The 18406-nt window shown below is 46.9% G+C and overlaps 1 protein-coding gene across 5 annotated transcripts in view; it reads left to right on the forward strand.

The window, feature by feature from the left end:
- LOC119978852 (sodium- and chloride-dependent GABA transporter 1-like) overlaps window positions 1-18406 on the forward strand; it is a 224618-nt gene that overhangs the window by 177490 nt on the left and 28722 nt on the right. For all 5 annotated transcript variants that reach the window (XM_038820860.1, XM_038820786.1, XM_038821000.1 and 2 more), the window contains 5 exons: window positions 5069-5172; window positions 8031-8155; window positions 8710-8822; window positions 16843-16983; window positions 17677-17776. In XM_038820860.1, the coding sequence (XP_038676788.1) occupies window positions 5069-5172; window positions 8031-8155; window positions 8710-8822; window positions 16843-16983; window positions 17677-17776 (583 nt within the window). The remainder of the gene's footprint in view (window positions 1-5068; window positions 5173-8030; window positions 8156-8709; window positions 8823-16842; window positions 16984-17676; window positions 17777-18406) is intronic.

Here is an 18406-nt window from a genome sequence, read left to right on the forward strand (position 1 = left end):
TGATCCTGCAATGGTACAAGCCAATCTCTAATTTGAGAAAAATACTTTACATTGTGTCTGTGGTGCCTCTGGTACGACTGGAGATGGGGAGGTATGTTTTGGTGCATGCCCAAGAGGAGCGCAAAAATCTTATCTGATATTTTCTCTGGCTAATTGAGCAATGGTGGTAGCTATTTTAAGAAAATTGCCCTGGAATATGCAAGGACTACGTAATCCTATTAAGAGAAAAAAGATCTTGGGTGGGAATCTCCGCCAGTGGGATTGTCCATTCCAGCGGCAGCATACCCATTGCCTGTGAGTTTCCCGGCAGCGTGGGGTAGCTACAATGGGAAATCCAATTGGCAGGTGGCAGAAACGGAGAATCCTGCTGACGGTGAGAGCGTGCCACCAAGGAACACCAGGCTGACGGAGCAGAGAATGCCGTCCCCGGTCTTTTCTTAAAAAGAGAGTGTTGACATAGGCTCCTTGCAGGAAACTTTATATGACAAAGAGCACTTAAAGTTGAAGAGGAACTGTGTGGCTGGTATTCTTTGCCTTGTTCTCGAGCAGCAGTCAGGGTGTTGCAGTGTTAGACGATAAAAATGTGCCTTTCAAAGTGGAGAACTTTGTGAAGGACAAGGAGGGGTAGAAGGAGGGGTAGATATGTGATTGTCATGGGACTTTTATATGGGGAATTTGTCTCAATAATGAATGTGTATGGTCCACCATATTATTTTCCTGATTTTGTTACCAAACACTTCATGGACTTTGCTGATTTGGCATCGGTTAATTGAAAATGAAATGAAATGAAAATCGCTTATTGTCACGAGTAGGCTCCAAATAAAGTTACTGTGAAAAGCCCCTAGTCGCCACATTCCAGCGCCTGTTCGGGGAGGCTGTTACGGGAATTGAACCATGCTGCTGGCCTACTTGGTCTGCTTTCAAAGCCAGCGATTTAGCCCTGTGCTAAACAGCCCCTATTATTCCTTTATAGGTGGAAATTTCACTTGTCACCTAAACCCTTTGGTGGACAAATTTCTAGTAATCAGAACCCCCCCCCCCCCCCCCCCCCGCCCCCACACACGACCACCCAACAGACAAGGGCACTAACATTAGCTTGTGAGGAGGTGGGGTACTTGGATGTGCAGAGAACACTGCACCCTAAGGATAAAGAGTTCACTTTTTTTCTGCTCCTCACCAATGTCATATCCAGAATCAACTATTTCTTAATGCCACAAACAATTCCTCATTCGGTATCTCCCTGTCCTCTATTCCGATCTCCGACCATGCTCCTGTTTTTCTAAAGTCTTGGGAGATTTGACACGTCTTTGCTCAGGGTTAATTCCTTTACCTCGTACTTCAAGACTGAATTTGATCTTTTACTCAGTCAATTCCCTGTCTGACATAATCCCCCACCCCCCTATCCTGTGGGAAACCTGTAAGGCATATGCCAGGAGATTAATCATTTCATATACAGCCAACAAAAGGTGGAAAATGCTGGAGCGCCGCCTCAAAGTAAAATTGACTGAAACAAAAGGGGAGTAAGGAAGGAGTCTTAACAGTTTGAGCCCTATCTGTTCGTTGCTGAAAGACATTAATGCAATTTGTACGGTGCTAGACTCCATGCTTTTTCAGTGAGCTGAGAGGAGTTTAAAGTTTGTCAAACGTTATATGGTGCCTGACCTTTTCTTACTAGCAAGAAGGCTGATTCTCGGACTATTCCTCTATGCTAGATTCCAAGGCTAATAAAATGATTTAAACCAGAGGATATCAACAAAACATTTAAGGGTTTTTATACAAAACAGACCAGTCTGGGAGTACATTGACACTTATGGAACACTACTCTTCCCGTAAACTGCAGACGATTTCCGAGGGCCAAAGGTTGATCCAGGTCTGTTGCCGCAGATGCTCCGAGAAACAAATATTTCTTTAATTATCGACCAATTCCGCGCCTGAAGGTAGATTTGAAATTGTTGTCCATAGTGTTAGCACTGCACCTGGAAGGATTTCTCTCTTTGATCATCCAGGGAGATCAGACTGGGTTCATAAAAGGCCAGAATTCGTTAGTGTGAGGAGATTATTAAATGTTATTCAGGTCTTTCAAAAACAGACGTTAGATGGGTTAGTGATCTCCTTAGATGCAGAGTAAGCCTTTGACTGGGTGGAATGGAATTTATTTTGTATGCTGCAGAAGATTGGGTTGGGAGGGAAGTATGTTAAGTGGATACAAGTGATTTTATAAGCCCTCAGGCAGCAGTCCTTACGAGCAGTTATAGGTTTGAGAATTTTTGTCTCCAGTGAGGGAGTAGGCAGGGTTGCCTGTTATCCCTATTATTCTGGGCAATAACTGTAGGGCCCCTGGCGGAGGCAATTAGACAGGATCCTTCAGTTTTTGGGCTACACAGTGGAGGAAAGCAACATCAGATTATGCTGTTCATGGGTAACGTGGTGCTATTTGTTTCTAAGCCGGACGTTTTTGTTCTCGCTATTATTGATGTGGGTACATTTAGCCTTTTCCCAGATTACAAAATCAATGTTACAAAGTCTGAGGCTATGCCAGTGGGTGGGCTTTGAGGGAGACCTCCCCCTTTGCTAATTTTCCATTTAGCTAGTCACCTTCAGGGTTTACCTATCTGGGTATTGCGGTTTCCCCTCCTTTTTAGATGTTTGTATGGGGCAAGTTTTCCCCTGTTGTTTATGTCTATTAAGTGGGACTTGCACCGTTAGTCCTCCTTGTCGTAATGCTGGTTGGGCAAGTAGCGTTGATTACGATAAATGTGTTGCCGATGTTACTGTATCCTTTACAGATGCTGCCAATCTTGTTGTCTGTTAGGGTCCTAAAGTAGCCTCACTTGAAATTGGCTAAACTGCAGTTCCCTATCTCCAAAGTGGAGGTTAGAGGTGTCAATCATTAAAATGTATCAATTAGCTTCTCATCTCAGATTCATAAGGGAATAGGTCAGAGATAACCCCTCCTCCATTTGGCTAGACACAAACAGGCCAGTCTGTATACTTACCGGCCCTGTTGTTTTACAGGGATTTCCAGGCTGAGTCTGTCAAGTGGAAAAATCCTATAATCCTCAGAGCATGGAGGATGGTCAGTCAGCTGGAAGGGAGATCAAAGTAAACTTCCATTCTTTCTCTCTCTCTCCCATTCAGGGAAACCTGGATTTCCCACCAGGTCTTCTGGGCCATGGATTCGATTACTGGCGAGATGGAGGTGTTTGTAGGCTTGCGACATGTTTAGTGGTGCTTCCTTGACATCTTTTGAGCAGCTATGCCAACAATTTGATATGCCCAGATACTTCTTTTTAAAAATATCTTGAACTTTTGAGACTTTATCCTTTATCCTTAATAAGGCAACTATACATCTTTATGCTTCTGTCTCCCCGCTGGTAAAACGCCCGATCTCTACGGAACCTAAGCAATTAATCAGCAGGTTTTATGACACTTTATGTTGTAGATCCTGTGTGAGTATATTTGAAACACTAGTGTCTTGGAAAAAAGACTTTGCAGTCATTATTGATGAGGAGACTTTGGGCAATATAGGGGAGAATGCCAATAAAATTTCATTCTGTAATAGAACGAAGGAGACTTGGTTCAAAATAGTACACCATCTACATATCACACCAAGCTTGAGACACAGGTTTGACCCTTCTATATCTTCATTGTGACAAAAGTACAAGATAGTCAGGGGAGACTACATACAATGTGTGTGGCCCTGTGTCAAAATGTAATCCTACTGGTCTGCTGTTCTTAAAGAACTTGAGAAGATATTCGGCATGGCCTTAGAATTTGATCTTTTATTCCTAATTCTGGGTCTCCCAAATAAAAGAATTATTGACGCTAATGAAAAAAGGCTGTGTAATATCCTAACCGTTGCAGCATGGAAAAGCATCTGTTGCTCCTGGATTAGCGATATATATATCCTTCAATTCAAAATTGGCATAAAATTATCATGGATTGTATCCCTATGAAGTTCCTAACTTGCATACTCTGTTCTAAATCGGATGCATTCAGAAAAGTATGAGATTGGGATCAAATTGTAGTTTCCGCCATGTCTTACTTGCTCCAACAAGGTTTTCCATAAATTATGTAACACCACCTTGAACTCAATACACATGGCCTTATCCTCTTTCCCAAATCCTCCAGCTTATCCATTCTTTTATTTAATTGTATAATAGGAGGCACCAAGTTTAATGATTAAGTTGAACTATCTGTTGCCGTTCCCTGTCTTTTTCTGTATTCATGTATGCAGACCCATTTATACTGTACTGGCACAGTTTTGAGGGTTTGTTGCGTTGTTTGTAGAAATGGAAAAACTCTAATAAAAACATATGTAAAAGAAAAGAATATCAGAAATAGGAGCAGAAGTAGGCTATTCTGCCACTCAAGCTTGCCCACCAATTCAGTAAGACCATGACTAATTTGATAGTTGCTTCAACTCCACTTCCCTGTCTGCTTCCCACTCCTTTGTAGTTCAAAAATCTGTCCAACGCAGCCTTGGATCTATTCAATTACCCTGTTCCACTACTCTCTTGGGTCGAGAATTCCAAAGATTAACAATGTTCTGAGAGAAGAAATTCTTCAGTTTCTGTTTGAAATGGAAGATCACTTCATTTAAAACAATGCCCCAATTGTAGATTCTCCCACGAGGGCAAGCATTATCTCAGCATTTACCGTGTCAAGCCCTCTCAGAATCTGAGAAGTTTCAGTAGGATCACCTCATTCATCTAAACTCCAATGAATATAGACCCAACCTGCTAAATCTTTGGTCAAGGACAATCCCTTGGAATCAACTTAGTCAACCTCCCCTGAACTGCCTCCCAATACAAGTACATCCCTTCTTAAATAACTATATGCATTATTTTCAGTGTGGTCAATTCATGTACAATTGTAGCAGAGTATTTACAGGATTTTCTGTTTGGATTTCAGATCATTATTATTATTATATTATTAGATTTCCAGCATTTGCAAATGTTTTTCCAGTGATTTGTGACAGATGCACAGGTTCTGCTGACTCAACTGATTTCAAATCAAATGCATTGTATTGTATGTGTTCATTTAAATGTGTGCATTCTTGCCTTAGGTATGGGTGAATGCTGCTGCACAGATTTTTAACTCCATTGGAATCGGGTTTGGCACCATGATGTCTATGGCCAGTTACAACAGATTTAATAACAATGTACTGAAGTAAGAGTTTAATTTCTATTTTATTTTTATAGATGGAGGGGGGCTCCACCAGTGTGTTGAGAGCTCCACCAGACTTTATTTATTTTTTATCTGTTTTTATTTCTAACATTGAGGCGATCTCTTATTTATCACTTTGGATATTGCCACTCAGACTTGCTGGGTATTTAAATTATGTACAAGCTGCCTTCAAAGCGTAACTGCCTTTTTGCATCTATTTTTAAATTCTTGTTTTATTAATTTAACAAAGTTATCTGCCAGTAATTATACTGAATGAGTCAAATGTACAAAATGTGGAGAGGTGTCAATCTCTAATCTTCATGTTTATGTGGGGTTCACACAGGGGCAATTAGGGATAAACCACAAAAGCTGACCTTGCCACTGTCAAGGCACAAAGCACACTGTCATTCCATGAAAGAAAGAATAAAAAACAACGACGACTGGGATTTAAGGAACTGGTTGAGCTCGAGAGAATGAGCAAGTGTTAAAACAAATTTCAGATTTTTGATGGAAAGAATTTTCAAAACACGGAGTTTCCACTGTTGCCGCCAAGGGGGGTTCAGGAGGTGGCGGAGTTTCCACTGTTGCCGCCAAGGCGGTTTCAGGACAGGGTGCTCTCGGGGACGTGGGTTGGCGAGGGGAGGATCTCGGCAAACTACCAAGTGATGCAGGAGGGGGAGGAGACCTTGGTGGAAGAGCTGAAGGAGAAGTGGGAGGAGGAGCTGGGAGAGGAGATTGATGAGGGGACGTGGGCAGATGCTTTGCGGAGGGTGAATTCCTCCTCCTCCTCTTGTGCGAGGCTTAGTTTAATCCAACTAAAGGTGCTGCATAGGGCGCATATGACTGGGACAAAGCTGAGCCAGTTCTTTGGGGGAGAGGACAGGTGTGTCAGGTGTTCGGGGAGTCCAGCAAACCACACCCACTTGTTTTGGGCGTGTCCTGCATTGGAGGGCTTTTGGAGGGGTGTTGCGGGGACCTTGTCAAGGGTGGTCGGCTCCAAGGTGGAGCCAGGCTGGGGGCTCGCAATTTCCGGGGTAGCATCGGAGCCGGGAATGCAGGAGGCGAAAGAGGCCGGTATTCTAGCCTTTGCGTCCCTGGTAGCCCGGCGCAGGATTTTTTTACAGTGGAATGATGCGAAGCCCCCGAGTGTGGAATCCTGGATTAACGACATGGCTGGGTTCATCAAACTGGAGAGAGTCAAGTTTGCCCTAAGGGGGTCGGTGCAAGGGTTCTTCCGGCGGTGGCAGCCGTTTCTAGACTTCCTGGCGGAGCATTAGGGGGTGGTCAACTTCAGCAGCAACCGGGGGGGGGGGGTTACTCGTTCGCTATGGGGGATGGGTGTTTGGTTCCATGGTTTCATGTTCATTATTTTTGTTAATTTATTGCTTTTGTATTGGGGGGGGTTACTGTTTTTCTCTTGTTTTGTTGGTTAAAAGTTTGTTGAAAATTTGAATAAAAATTATCTTTAAAAAAAAAGAATTTTCAAAACAAAATTAAATAACACTACCCCTTGTGTGAAGAAGTGCTTCCTGATCTCACCCCTAAATGGCCCAGCTCCAGTTTTAAGATTATGCTCCATTGTTCTGGATTCCTGCACCAGAATAAATAGCTTCTATCTATTTTATCAAATCCTGCAATCATAAGCACTTCCATTATATCACCCTTAGTCTCCTCTCCGCAGGGGGATATGGGCTTGGTCTACCCATTCTGTCCGCAGTTTAACCCATTAAACACTGGTGCTGTTCAAGTGATTGTGCTGCAACCCCATCAAAGTCAGTATATTCTTAAGGCGCAGCTCTCATAGTCAAAGCAGTACTCCAGAAGGCAGCACGTGGTACAGTGGTTAGCATTGCTGCCTCATGGCGCTGAGGTCCCAGGTTCGATCCCGGCTCTGGGTCACTGCCCATGTGGAGTTTGCACGTTCTCCCCTTGTTTGCATGGGTTTCGCCCCCACAACCCAAAGATGTGCAGGGTAGGTGCGTTGGCCACGCTGCATTGCCCCTTAATTGGAGAAAATTAATTGGGTACTCTAAATTTATTTTTTTTAAAGCAGTATTCTAGATACAGTCTAACCAAAACTTTATACAGCTGAATTCAAGCCCCCCCCCCCCCCCCCCCCCCCCACCAAAAAGAAAATCTCGTACTCTTGGGATTCTGCTTCCCAGTAACTTGTCTTTGAATACATCTTGCAGCCATGCCTGCCCCAACATTACAACAGTGACAACATTCCAAATGTATTTAATTGATTGTAAGATGCTTTTGGGATGTCCTAAAGTTCTGAAGGTTTCTAGTTAATTTAAGTTATTTTGGATTCACTGTTTGAAATTGCTTTCTATGTTTAGTTTGCAGCCTGCAATGGTCCAGGAATTGGGGATGAATCTATGACTAGTGCTCCAGTGCCAATCCATGATCAGTAAATGGGATTAGTGGTGCAAGAACAACGGTCTCTTGCTTTCTGAGAGTAAAATATTTAGTAATAACTCAAGATCCTTTGGCTCTGATTAAAACCAACCTTTTCTTTGAAACAGACAGGATAAATTTCTACCTTGGCTTTAGGAGAGGGAGGGTAAAGGGAGCATTTTGAATCAAAATGCATCTTTTCCCTGACACTGACAATGGAGTGTTAATTTATACTGCACTTTTTCTCCCTGATGCAGTGTCCTAATGGGAGGCCCAAAACACTTGCCTCATTTGTAACTGTATGTAGGTGACCTCTGACTTAAATTGCCCGCCATGCACGTATAAAAGAATGTAACACACCTACTTTGAAGCTGAATATCTTTTTGATTGATGTTTTGTTTCTTTCTATGCCTTGCAATTTTTTTTTTTTACACATCTTTATTTTTTTTCCCTCTTCATAGAGATACTCTTATTGTTGCAGTGACAAATTCAGCAACAAGTATTTTTGCAGGATTTGTGGTTTTCTCTGCCATTGGGTACATGGGCCACCAGCACAACTTGCCTGTTGAGGACATTGCCACTGATGGTAGGTTTCCTTTTAATGTATCCAGGGGTATTATGGTACTCCCTTAAGACACCATGAAACTCACACCATGAAACTCCTGAGTAAGACATTGAAATTGCAATTGTTCCCATGTCATACTCTCCAATTAGACATGATTTATGGTAACATCTGTTTTATAGAGCAGTAGTTAACAGTGATTTATACTATTTCTTGAAAAATTCTTGAATGAATAAATAAGCCTTTGATTTTGTTGAAATATTTCATAACTTCTGGACTTAGTTTTATACTTGGACACAGTCCAAGAGGTTGGCAGTGTAGTTACCATCTGTATGTTCAACCTGGGGAATGGAATTGACCATTTCTGCCTGAACAACTCGCTCTGAGGAAGACATGGAGTTGCTATCCTTCTTTACCCAATGGACTCTAGGGCAAGCATCAGAGTTGCTGTCCTTCAACCAAGCCACTTTGAGACTAGAATGGGGACTAGCAGAATAGTTAGTAGTCACGTATTGAAGGCTAATGTCTGTTGGTCAAACTTCTAACTAATTATTTTCATATCTTATTCCCTTACTCAGGCCCAGGACTGGTGTTTGTTGTTTATCCAGAAGCATTTGTCACCATGCCCATTGCACCAATGTGGGCCTCACTGTTCTTTTTCATGCTTCTCTGCTTGGGTGTGGATAGCCAGGTAAGACGGCAAATGTGATCAGAAAGTTTTTTTAAAAATAATTTTTATTCAAGTTTTTTAATAACAATAACACATTTTCTCCCCACAATTTAAAACAAACAAGGCGTGTTTCCACACCAAAACAAGAAAAGAACTCTTCCCCCCCCCCCAAAATAAATAATAACAAATAGCAATACAAAAAAGAAGAAAATAACATAACAAACCCACCGCCGCAAAAACACCCCCCCCCCAACCATCACCAAACACCCCCCCCCCCCCCCCCCCCCCCCCCCCCCCCGCCTCCGGTTGCTGCAGAGACCGACCACTCTCTACCCCTTCGCAAGGAAATCGAGAAAGGGCTGCCACCGCCAAAAGAACCCCCGTACCGACCCCCTCAGGGCAACTTTCATCCTCTCCAACTTAATGAACCCGGCCATGTCGTTGACCCAGGTCTCCGAACTCGGGGGCCGCGTATCCCTCCACTGTAACAGAATCCTGCGCCGGGCTACTAGAGACGCAAAGGCCTGAATGCCGGCCTCTCTCGCCTCCTGCACTCCCGGCTCCGAAGCTACCCCAAAGATCGCGAGCCCCCAGTCCGGCCTGACCCTAGACCCAACCACTTCCGACAAAGTCCCCGCCACCCCCTTCCAAAACCCCTCCAGAGCCAGACAAGCCCAAAACATATGGGTGTGGTTTGCCGGGCCACCCGAACACCTCCCACACCTGTCGTCCTCTCCGAAAAAACGGCTCATCCTTGCTCACGTCATGTGAGCCCTGTGCAGCACCTTCAGCTGAATTAGGCTGAGCCGTGAGCAAGAGGAGGAAGAATTCACCCTTTCCAGGGCGTCCAACCACGTCCCATCCTCAATCTCTTCCCCTAGCTCTTCCTCCCATTTTGCTTTGAGCTCATCTACTGAGGCCTCCTCCTCCTCTTGCATCAGTTGGTAAATAGCCGAGATCTTCCCTCCCCCGACCCACGTCCCGAAAGCACCCTGTCCTGCACCCCCCTTGGCGGCAGCCACGGAAACTCCTCCACCTGCCTCTTAACAAAGTCCCTGACCTGCATATACCTAAAAGCGGTCCCAGGGGGAAGGTTCCACTTCCCCACCAGCTCCTCCAGAGTCGCAAACTTCCCATCCACGAAGAGGTCCCCAAACTGTCTGATGCCTGCCCTGTGCCAACTCCCAAATCCCCCACCCGTTTTCCCTGGCGCAAAACAGTGATTGCCCCGTATCGGGGCCCAAACTGAGGCCTTCACTTCCCCCCTATGCCGCCTCCACTGTCCCCAGATTTTGAGAGACGCCACCACCACCGGACTCGTGGAGTACTTTGCCGGGGGGAGTGGAAGTGGGGCCGTCACCAAGGCCTCCAGACTCGTACCCACACAGGACGCTACCTCCAGTCTCTTCCATGCGTCACCCTCCCCTTCCGTCACCCACCTGCGAATCATCGCCACGTTCGCCGCCCAATAATATCCACACAGGTTGGGCAGCGCGAGGCCCCCTACCTCCCTTCTTCGCTCCAAAAATACCCTCCTTACTCTCGGGGCCTTCTGCGCCACACAAACCCCAGAATCGACTTATTCACCCTTCTAAAAAAAAGCCTTCGGGATCAACATGGGGAGGCACTGGAAAAGAAACAAAAACCTCGGGAGCACCGTCATTTTAACCGACTGGACCCTGCCCGCCAACGAGAGCGGCAGCGCATCCCACCTCCTGAGCTCCTCCTCCATCTGCCCCACCAGCCTCGAAAAGTTAAGCCTATGCATAGCCCCCCCGGTCCTAGCCACATGGACCCCAAGATACCTAAAGCTCCCCTCAGCCCTCCTCAACGGGAGTTCCCCTATCTCCCTCTCCTGACCCTCCGTGTGCAGGACAAACAGCTCGCTTTTCCCCACATTTAGCTTATATCCCGAAAAGTCCTCAAGTATCCTCAGCACCTCTGGCATCCCCTCAGCCGGGTCCGCGACATACAGCAGCAGATCATGCAGATCATCTGCATACAGCGACAACCGGTGCTCTCTCCCCCCCCCCCCCCCCCCCCCCGCACAATCCCCCTCCAACCCTTCAAGTCCCTCAGCGCCATGGCCGGGGCTCAATTGCTAACACGAAGAGCAGGGGAGACAAGGCTGTACAGCCCTGCCTCATCCCTCTGGAAAGCCGACCTCCTCCCATTCGTCACCACACTCGCCACATGGGAGCCGTACAGCAACCTCACCCAGCTAATGAACCCCTCACCAAACCCAAACCTCCGCAACACCTCCCACAGGTAACTCCACTCCACCCTATCAAAAGCTTTCTCCGCATCCATGCACGCCACTATTTCTGACTCCCCAGCCACCGGCGCCATCATCATAACATTCAGGAGCCTCCGCACGTTGGCATTCAATTGTCTCCCCTTTACAAACCCTGTTTGGTCCTCATAAATCACCGTCGGGACCACATCCTCCACCCTCCTGGACAGCACCTTTGCCAACAACTTGACATCTACATTAAGGAGCGAGATCGGCCTATAAGACCCACACTGAAGAGGGTCCTTGTCCCGCTTCAGGAGCAAAGAGATAATTGCCCTGGACATTGTCGGGGGAAGAGCCCCCCCCCTCCCTGGCCTCATTCAGGGCCCTCACCAGCAGCGGGCCCAGCAAAATGTGATCAGAAAGTTGACAGAATGGCTCACAACTGTACAGTCCAGTGTAAGGAAATGAAAAAATGAAATGAAAATCGCTTATTGTCACGAGTAGGCTTCAATGAAGTTACTGTGAAAAGCCCCTAGTCGCCACATTCCGGCGCCTGTCCGGGGAGGCTGGTACGGGAATCGAACCGTGCTGCTGGCCTGCTTGGTCTGCTTTAAAAGCCAGCGATTTAGCCCAGTGAGCTAAACCAGCCCCTGTTTTTTTTTTTTCTACTTCCTACCTCCTGGGAGGGTAGGAAGCGTAACAACATTCAGAGTTAAATTGGATGTCTGCAATTCATGTTATTGTCTGCAGCTTGAATTACAGAAGCAAGCCCATAATGACCCAGATTTTGCAATCAGTGTCAAAGTACGATGCTTGCCACTGTTCTAAAGGATGTTGCCCACAACGCTCAGGCAATCTTTTCCAATTGTAGTTTAAACCTGGCACCTAGTGAAGGGTAAGCTAGCAAACAGATAGGCAGCCAAGAGCACTGAAATATTTGCACAGCAAGGGTGCAATTTAATGCGCAAAAGTAGAGTCTTGTTTTGGGTGCGGATAGCAGGGTGTTTCCTGGCGCTGCCAAACGCAGCGGACTCTTTTTCTTTTGCCTCGACAAGGAACGCCCCACCGAGGCTGCACTTACCTTACTTCTTGAACTGACAAGCCACCGTGATCTCTTGACCCCCCTCGGACTCCCCACCGTGGACTCCAGACACCCTCAACTTAACCTCCTAGGGGGTCCTCGTGTCCCCCTCACCCACTCCTGGACCAGCCTGGTGCCCAGGTACCTTGCCACTGCCTGCAGTGTCAAGGTGCCCAGTTGCAGTGTACCACCCTGGTGCCAGGGTACCACCCTGCCCAGAGCCCAACCACCCAGGGGCCTTTAATGGCCTGGACAGTATCAATGGATTGGTCACGTGGGCAGAAAAGTGGCAATGGAATTGAATCCAGAGAAGAGGACGGCAGGTTAGCACCTTTACTTCACAACTCCAGGGTCTCAGGTTGGATTCCTGGCTTGGGTCACTGTCTGTGCGGAATCTGCACATTCTCCCCGTGTCTATGTGGGTTTCCTCCCGGTGCTCCGGTTTCCTCCCACAGACCAAAGATGTGCAGGTTAGGTGGATTGACCATATTAAAAATTGCCCGTCGTGTCCAGAAACAAAAATTTGGTGGGGTTACTGGGTTACAGGGATAGTGTAGCGGTGTGGGCTTAAGTAGAATGCTCTTTCCAAGGGCCAATACAGACTTGATGGGCCAAATGGCGTCCTTCTGCACCGTAAATGCTATGATTTTACGAATTATGGAGTAATGCATTTAGAGAGGGAAAACAAATCTAAGAATTACACAATAAATGGTTGGAAACCAAGAAACAGAGGAACCTTGGAGTGCAGGTCCATAGACCCCTGAAGATAGTTGGACTGGGTAGATACGGTGGTCAAGAAGGCGGAGACATAGGACTTCCGGTGGCAGCTATGAGGGAGTAAGTCGCACATTTGGTGGCTCTCACTCCGGTCTGACTTTAAGACCTTTTTCCCTGACTTTTTTGAACTTTTGAGCGCTGGAGTGAAAAACAATAGCACTCTAGATCTGAATCCATACAGAGTTGTATGGACTTAAGGAGCAGAAGGGAGCGAAAACAGGCGAAGATGGGGCTGAACAAAGGTGGTGTGGAAGCTCAAGTGGGAGGAAAGATGGCCGTTGAACAGACCACGGAAAGGACGGTCCAACAGCACTGGACAACATGCTGCAGGTCATGAAAGAGAGCTTCGCATCACTGAAGCGGGATAATTTGGAACCGCTCCAGAAAGCGGTGGAGCGACTTGACCAGAGGCTGGATGCTCAGGATAAGAAGGTCCAGGCACTGGAGAAGACAGTGGAAGAGCAGGCGGATTTCCAAACGGTAGCAGACGTGGAAATTAGTAAGTTGAAGGAGCAGCAAGCAAGGCTGATGGACATGTTGGAGGACCTGGAAAACAGGTCTCGCCGGCAGAATCTGAGAATCATTGGGCTCCCGGAGGGGGCCGAGGGAGTGGATGCCACGGCATATGTGGCAGACATGCTGCAGAAGCTGGTGGGGGATGATTTCTTCTCGCGTCCGTTGGAGCTGGACAGGGCACACAGAGTGCAGGCGAGGCAGCCACGAGGAGGGGGGGGGGGGGGGGGGGGGGGGATGGTTGTCAGGTTCCATAGGTTCATGGACAAGGAGCGGGTTCTACAGTTGGCCAAGAGCAAGAGGAGCTGCTCATGGAACAACAGTGTCCTGCGCATCTACCAGGATCTGAGCTAGGAGGTGGCCAGAAGGAGGGCAGCCTACAGACAAATTAAAGAGATTCTGTTTAAAAAGGTCAAGTTCAGGCTACTTTTCCCAGCGCGGCTTTGGGTCACATACCGGGAACAGCAACATTATTTTGACAACCCGGAGGAAGCGATGGACTTCGCTAAGGGGCATGGACTGGTGCCGAACTGAGGATCCATGGACTCAAGTTAGAGTGTACTAAGGGATGTCTGAGTTGTTCACAGATTGCCCTTCGTGTCAGCGATGTCGTTCGGCATGCTCTTTTACTTAAAACTGGGGGTGTTCTTGTGTTTGTGTTTGTGTTTGCCTGTTTGAAAGTTTTAAAGTTAAAGCCAAAGTGATAGTTAAAGTTTAAGTTGTTGGGTGCTGGTGGGCTGTTCGGGTTCTCTTTGCTTTTTTTCTTCTGGGAATGTTGCTTTGTTCTTTGTTTGTTTTCTCTCTGTCTCCAGTCCCAGAGTGATTGCTCGAACAGGGCTGTTCTGGGGAGGTGGTGTTGGTGGGCGGGGGGGGGGGGAGTGGAGCGGGGAGACAATAGGTGTGAGACATGGTGGCGCCGGAGTTGAGAGCCACCAGGCTAGCTGCTTTGAGCTAGTCAACGGGAGCGAGGTGGGGGGTGTGTATAGAGCCAGTATATGGCAGGGGTTATGTTACAAGGGGTTGTTGCTGCGGGAAGTGGGGGGAAGATGATCTGCTGACGAGGGAGGGAACTGAACCAGGTAACAGGGAAGGGGTCGGGGGTGGGAGCTGACCAGGGGAGGCGCGGCACATGGGCAGGGGGTGGGCACAAGAAGGGGGATGGCGTTGGGGGGGGGGGGGGGGGGGGGGGGGCAGGGTGCCCTCCAGCCAGGCTGATCACCTGGAATGTTAAGAGGATTAAACGGGCCGGTCAAGAGGACACGTGTGTTCGCGCACTTACGGGCTCTGAAGGCGGATGTAATGTTGCTGCAGGAGACACATTTGAAAGTGGCGGACCAGATTAGATTATGGAAGGGCTGGGTTAGCCAGGTCTTCCATTCGGGGCTTGCGCTAAGACCAGAGGGGTCGCGATCATGATCAACAAACGGGTTAAGTTTGAGGCGGAAAGCACAGTTGCGGATGGGGGGGTAGATTTCTCATGGTCCGGGGCAAGCTTGAGGGGGTGAAGGTGGTCCTAGTGAATGTTTACGCTGCAAACTGGGATGATGTAGATTTCATCAAAAGGCTGCTGGGGAAAATCCCCGACTTGGATTCGCACAAGTTGATTATGGGTGGGGACTTTAATACAGTCCTCGACTCCGACCTGGACCGGTCATGCTCCAGAACGGACAGGGTCCCGGTAATGGCAAGAGAACTGAGAGGGTTCATGGAACAAATGGGGGGAGGGGTGGACCTCTGGAGAATCCGACGGGGGAAGGAGTTCTAATTCTATTCACATGTTCACAAGGTTTATTCTCGTATTGACTTTTTTATTATGAGTAGGGACCTTTTGGAGGGAGGTGAGCGATACAGAATACTCGGCGATCACTATTTTGGACCATGCTCCACATTGGGTCGACCTGCTGGTCTGCAAGGAAAGTTACCAGCGCCCACAATGGAGGTTAGAGGTGGGATTGTTGGCAGAGGAGAGGGTGTGTGAGAGAGTGGGGAAATGCATGCAGGACTACCTGCAGGTCAACGATACAGGGGAAGTCTCCGCAGCGGTGCTCTGGGAGGCGCTGAAGGCGGTGGTGAGAGGAGAAATGATCTCAATCCGAGCCCATAGGGACAGAACGGATAGGGCAGGAATGGACAGATTTGTGCAGGGGATGACACGGACGGATAGGGAATATGCGGACTCCCCTAGGGCAGAGCTACTTAGGGAACGACGGAGACTGCAGGCGGAGCTGGGAGCGCTATCCACTGGGATGGCCGTAGAGCAACTCGGAAAGGCCAGAGGTGCGGTGTATGAGTATGGGGAGAAAGCCAGCAGAAAGCTTGCACAGCAACTTAGGAAGAGGGAGGCGGCCTGGGAGATAGGGACGGTAGTGGACGGGGCAGGGAACCGGGTGGGAGACCCGGCAGGACTGAACAGGGTATTCAGGGACTTTTACAGTAAGCTGTATACCTCGGAACCCCCCACGGGGCCGAAGGGGATGAGGCGCTTCTTGATGGGCTGACCTTCCCAAAGGTGGGCAGGGGGATGGTAGAGGGGCTGGGGGCCCCGATTAGAGCTAAAGAAGTAATGGGCCTGAAGGCCATGCAGTCGGGTAAAGCCCCGGGGCCGGATGGGTATCCAGTGGAGTTCAACAAGAAGGCTGAGGCATAGAATATAAAGTTCGGGAGGTTATGCTGGAAAATATAAACCACTAGTTAGGTGACAGCTGGAATATTGTTTTCCTTATTTTTTTTTAAATTTAGAGTATCCAATTCATTTTTTCCAAATAAGGGGCAATTTAGCGTGGCCAATCCACCTCACCTGCACTTCTTTGGGTTGTGGGGGTGAAACCCATGCAAACACGGGGAGAATGTGCAAACTCCACACGGACTGTGGCCCAGAGCCGGGATCAAACCTGGGACCTCGGTGCCGTGAGACAGGGGGGCTAACCCACTGCGCCACCCTGCTGCCCCCTGGACAGCTGGAATATTGAGTACAGTTCTGATCACCACATTCCAGGAAGGATGCGATTGCAGTCTAAGAAGGGTACAGAGGAGATTCATAAGGATGTTATCAGGATTACAGAATTTTAGCTATAAAGAAAGATTGGATAGGCTGGGATTGCTTTCTTTGAAATGGAGCAGGTTGAAGGGAGATTTAATTGAGTCATATAAAATTGAGGGTCCTGAATAGAATGGATATGAAGGTGCTCTATTCTTTAGAAGATGGATCAAGGCTGGAAAGTGGGAGTAGGATAAATTAATATTTTCAACTGACACGGACGTAATGGGTCAAATGGCCTCCTGTGCTGTAAATTTCCACAATTCTATGACTCTACAGATTTGTTAAATAGGGTCCTCTTGCAGTAAATGGCTTTGCAGCATGTGTTTCTGATGGTAGCCAGGCTGATCCTGCATATGTGATTTTGTTATTTTATCCTCCTTTTTCCTCCTTGTAGTTTGCCATGGTTGACGTAATGGTAACCAGTCTGATGGATGCCTGGGGGAAGAACTTGCTTCAATTCCTCAAACGCAAAGAGATGGTGGTTCTTGTCGTCTGTTTTGTTGCTTTTATGCTTGGAATTCCCAACATCACCCAGGTACCCACCATTCTTCCTGTACAACCTTTCAAGGAGACATGTACAGAAATCACATCTGGATTGACTATTGCACATGATCTTTATCCAATATTCAGGCATAAACATATAATATTCTAGTTTAATGAAATAGTGTAGTCCATGATTGTAACTAGAGAGATCGATAACTTGTTAAACACTGGCATAGCCCATCAACTGTACCTTGGTCCCCTTTTATTTATTGGATGCTGTGGCCTCTCCTATCGCTACATGCTGGTTATAAGAAAGGCAGAATTTTCTAAGATCAGCTAGTTCAGCACCGACCCAGAATTAGACCTGAGAGAATCCTACTCTGTACAGCACATTGCCATAATGGGTTGTGCTGAGCCTCCGGGAGTTGCATTGTCGGCATTCACTGTAAATTCCAAATGGGACGTTAGGATTAGGTTGATTGATGCATGGTGATCAAGCTTTACTGCCATCTTACAGTACAGACTAAAAACTAGAAACTGTAAATACTGGAAATTGAAACTGAAGACGCTGGAAATACCTAGCAGATCTCTTCAGAGTTTGAGGAACCAGTTGTGCATTTCCAGAATTTTCTTCTGTTACTATACTATATTGTATCATTTAGATCTTCAGGATTCTTTAAAAATACAATGTCTACACTGTAAAGCTAGATGTATTTGAGTAACTTGCAACTTTTTTTTTTAAAAGGGCGGAATTTATTTGTTCCAACTGATGGATCATTACACAGCTGTCGTCTCTCTCATGTTCCTGGCTTTCTTCGAAGTTGTGGCCATTTGTTGGTTTTATGGTACAATTTTCATTTTGCCTCTCCAATATTTATCTGACTGCTATTATGCTCTACCATTTTCTTCCTGTTGTGCAATTCCCCTTCCATTATTTTGTCCAGTTCTTATCCTCTACCCCAACCATGTTCATTTCTTTGCCCTGTTGTTTCTTTCCTCTGCAGATACGGTGCAAAGACTGCAGATCAATTATAAATTAGCTTTCTTATTAACTTGAAACCAGGGATTCTTCCCAAAAATTCCAAATATACAACTTGGACTACAGTGAAAAAGTACTTCATTGTCTGAAAAGCGCTTTGAGACGTCCAGTGGTCATGAAAAGTGCCATATAACTACAAGTCTTTGGTCTTTCTTTCTTTTATCCCGTTCCTCCTATTTTCCATGGGCTATTCCACAAATGCAGTCACATGCTGAATTCAAACCATGATATTTGCATAATGTGCCCAACCTGTAAGGAACTATTCACTCAGTGCAATGTCATTGATGCAAAGTGAAATCTGTTATGCAGGTTCAGTACCTTGTAAATGGAAAGATAAATAAGGGATCTCATAATATTTGGTCACATCCAAATTTTGTTGTTGCAACATAGTCTGTACGTGGTTAGTCACCCTGTAACAAACTCATTTATTTCAAAA

Source organism: Scyliorhinus canicula, chromosome 1, assembly GCF_902713615.1.
Source record: "Scyliorhinus canicula chromosome 1, sScyCan1.1, whole genome shotgun sequence".
Classification (NCBI taxonomy): Eukaryota; Metazoa; Chordata; class Chondrichthyes; order Carcharhiniformes; family Scyliorhinidae; genus Scyliorhinus; species Scyliorhinus canicula.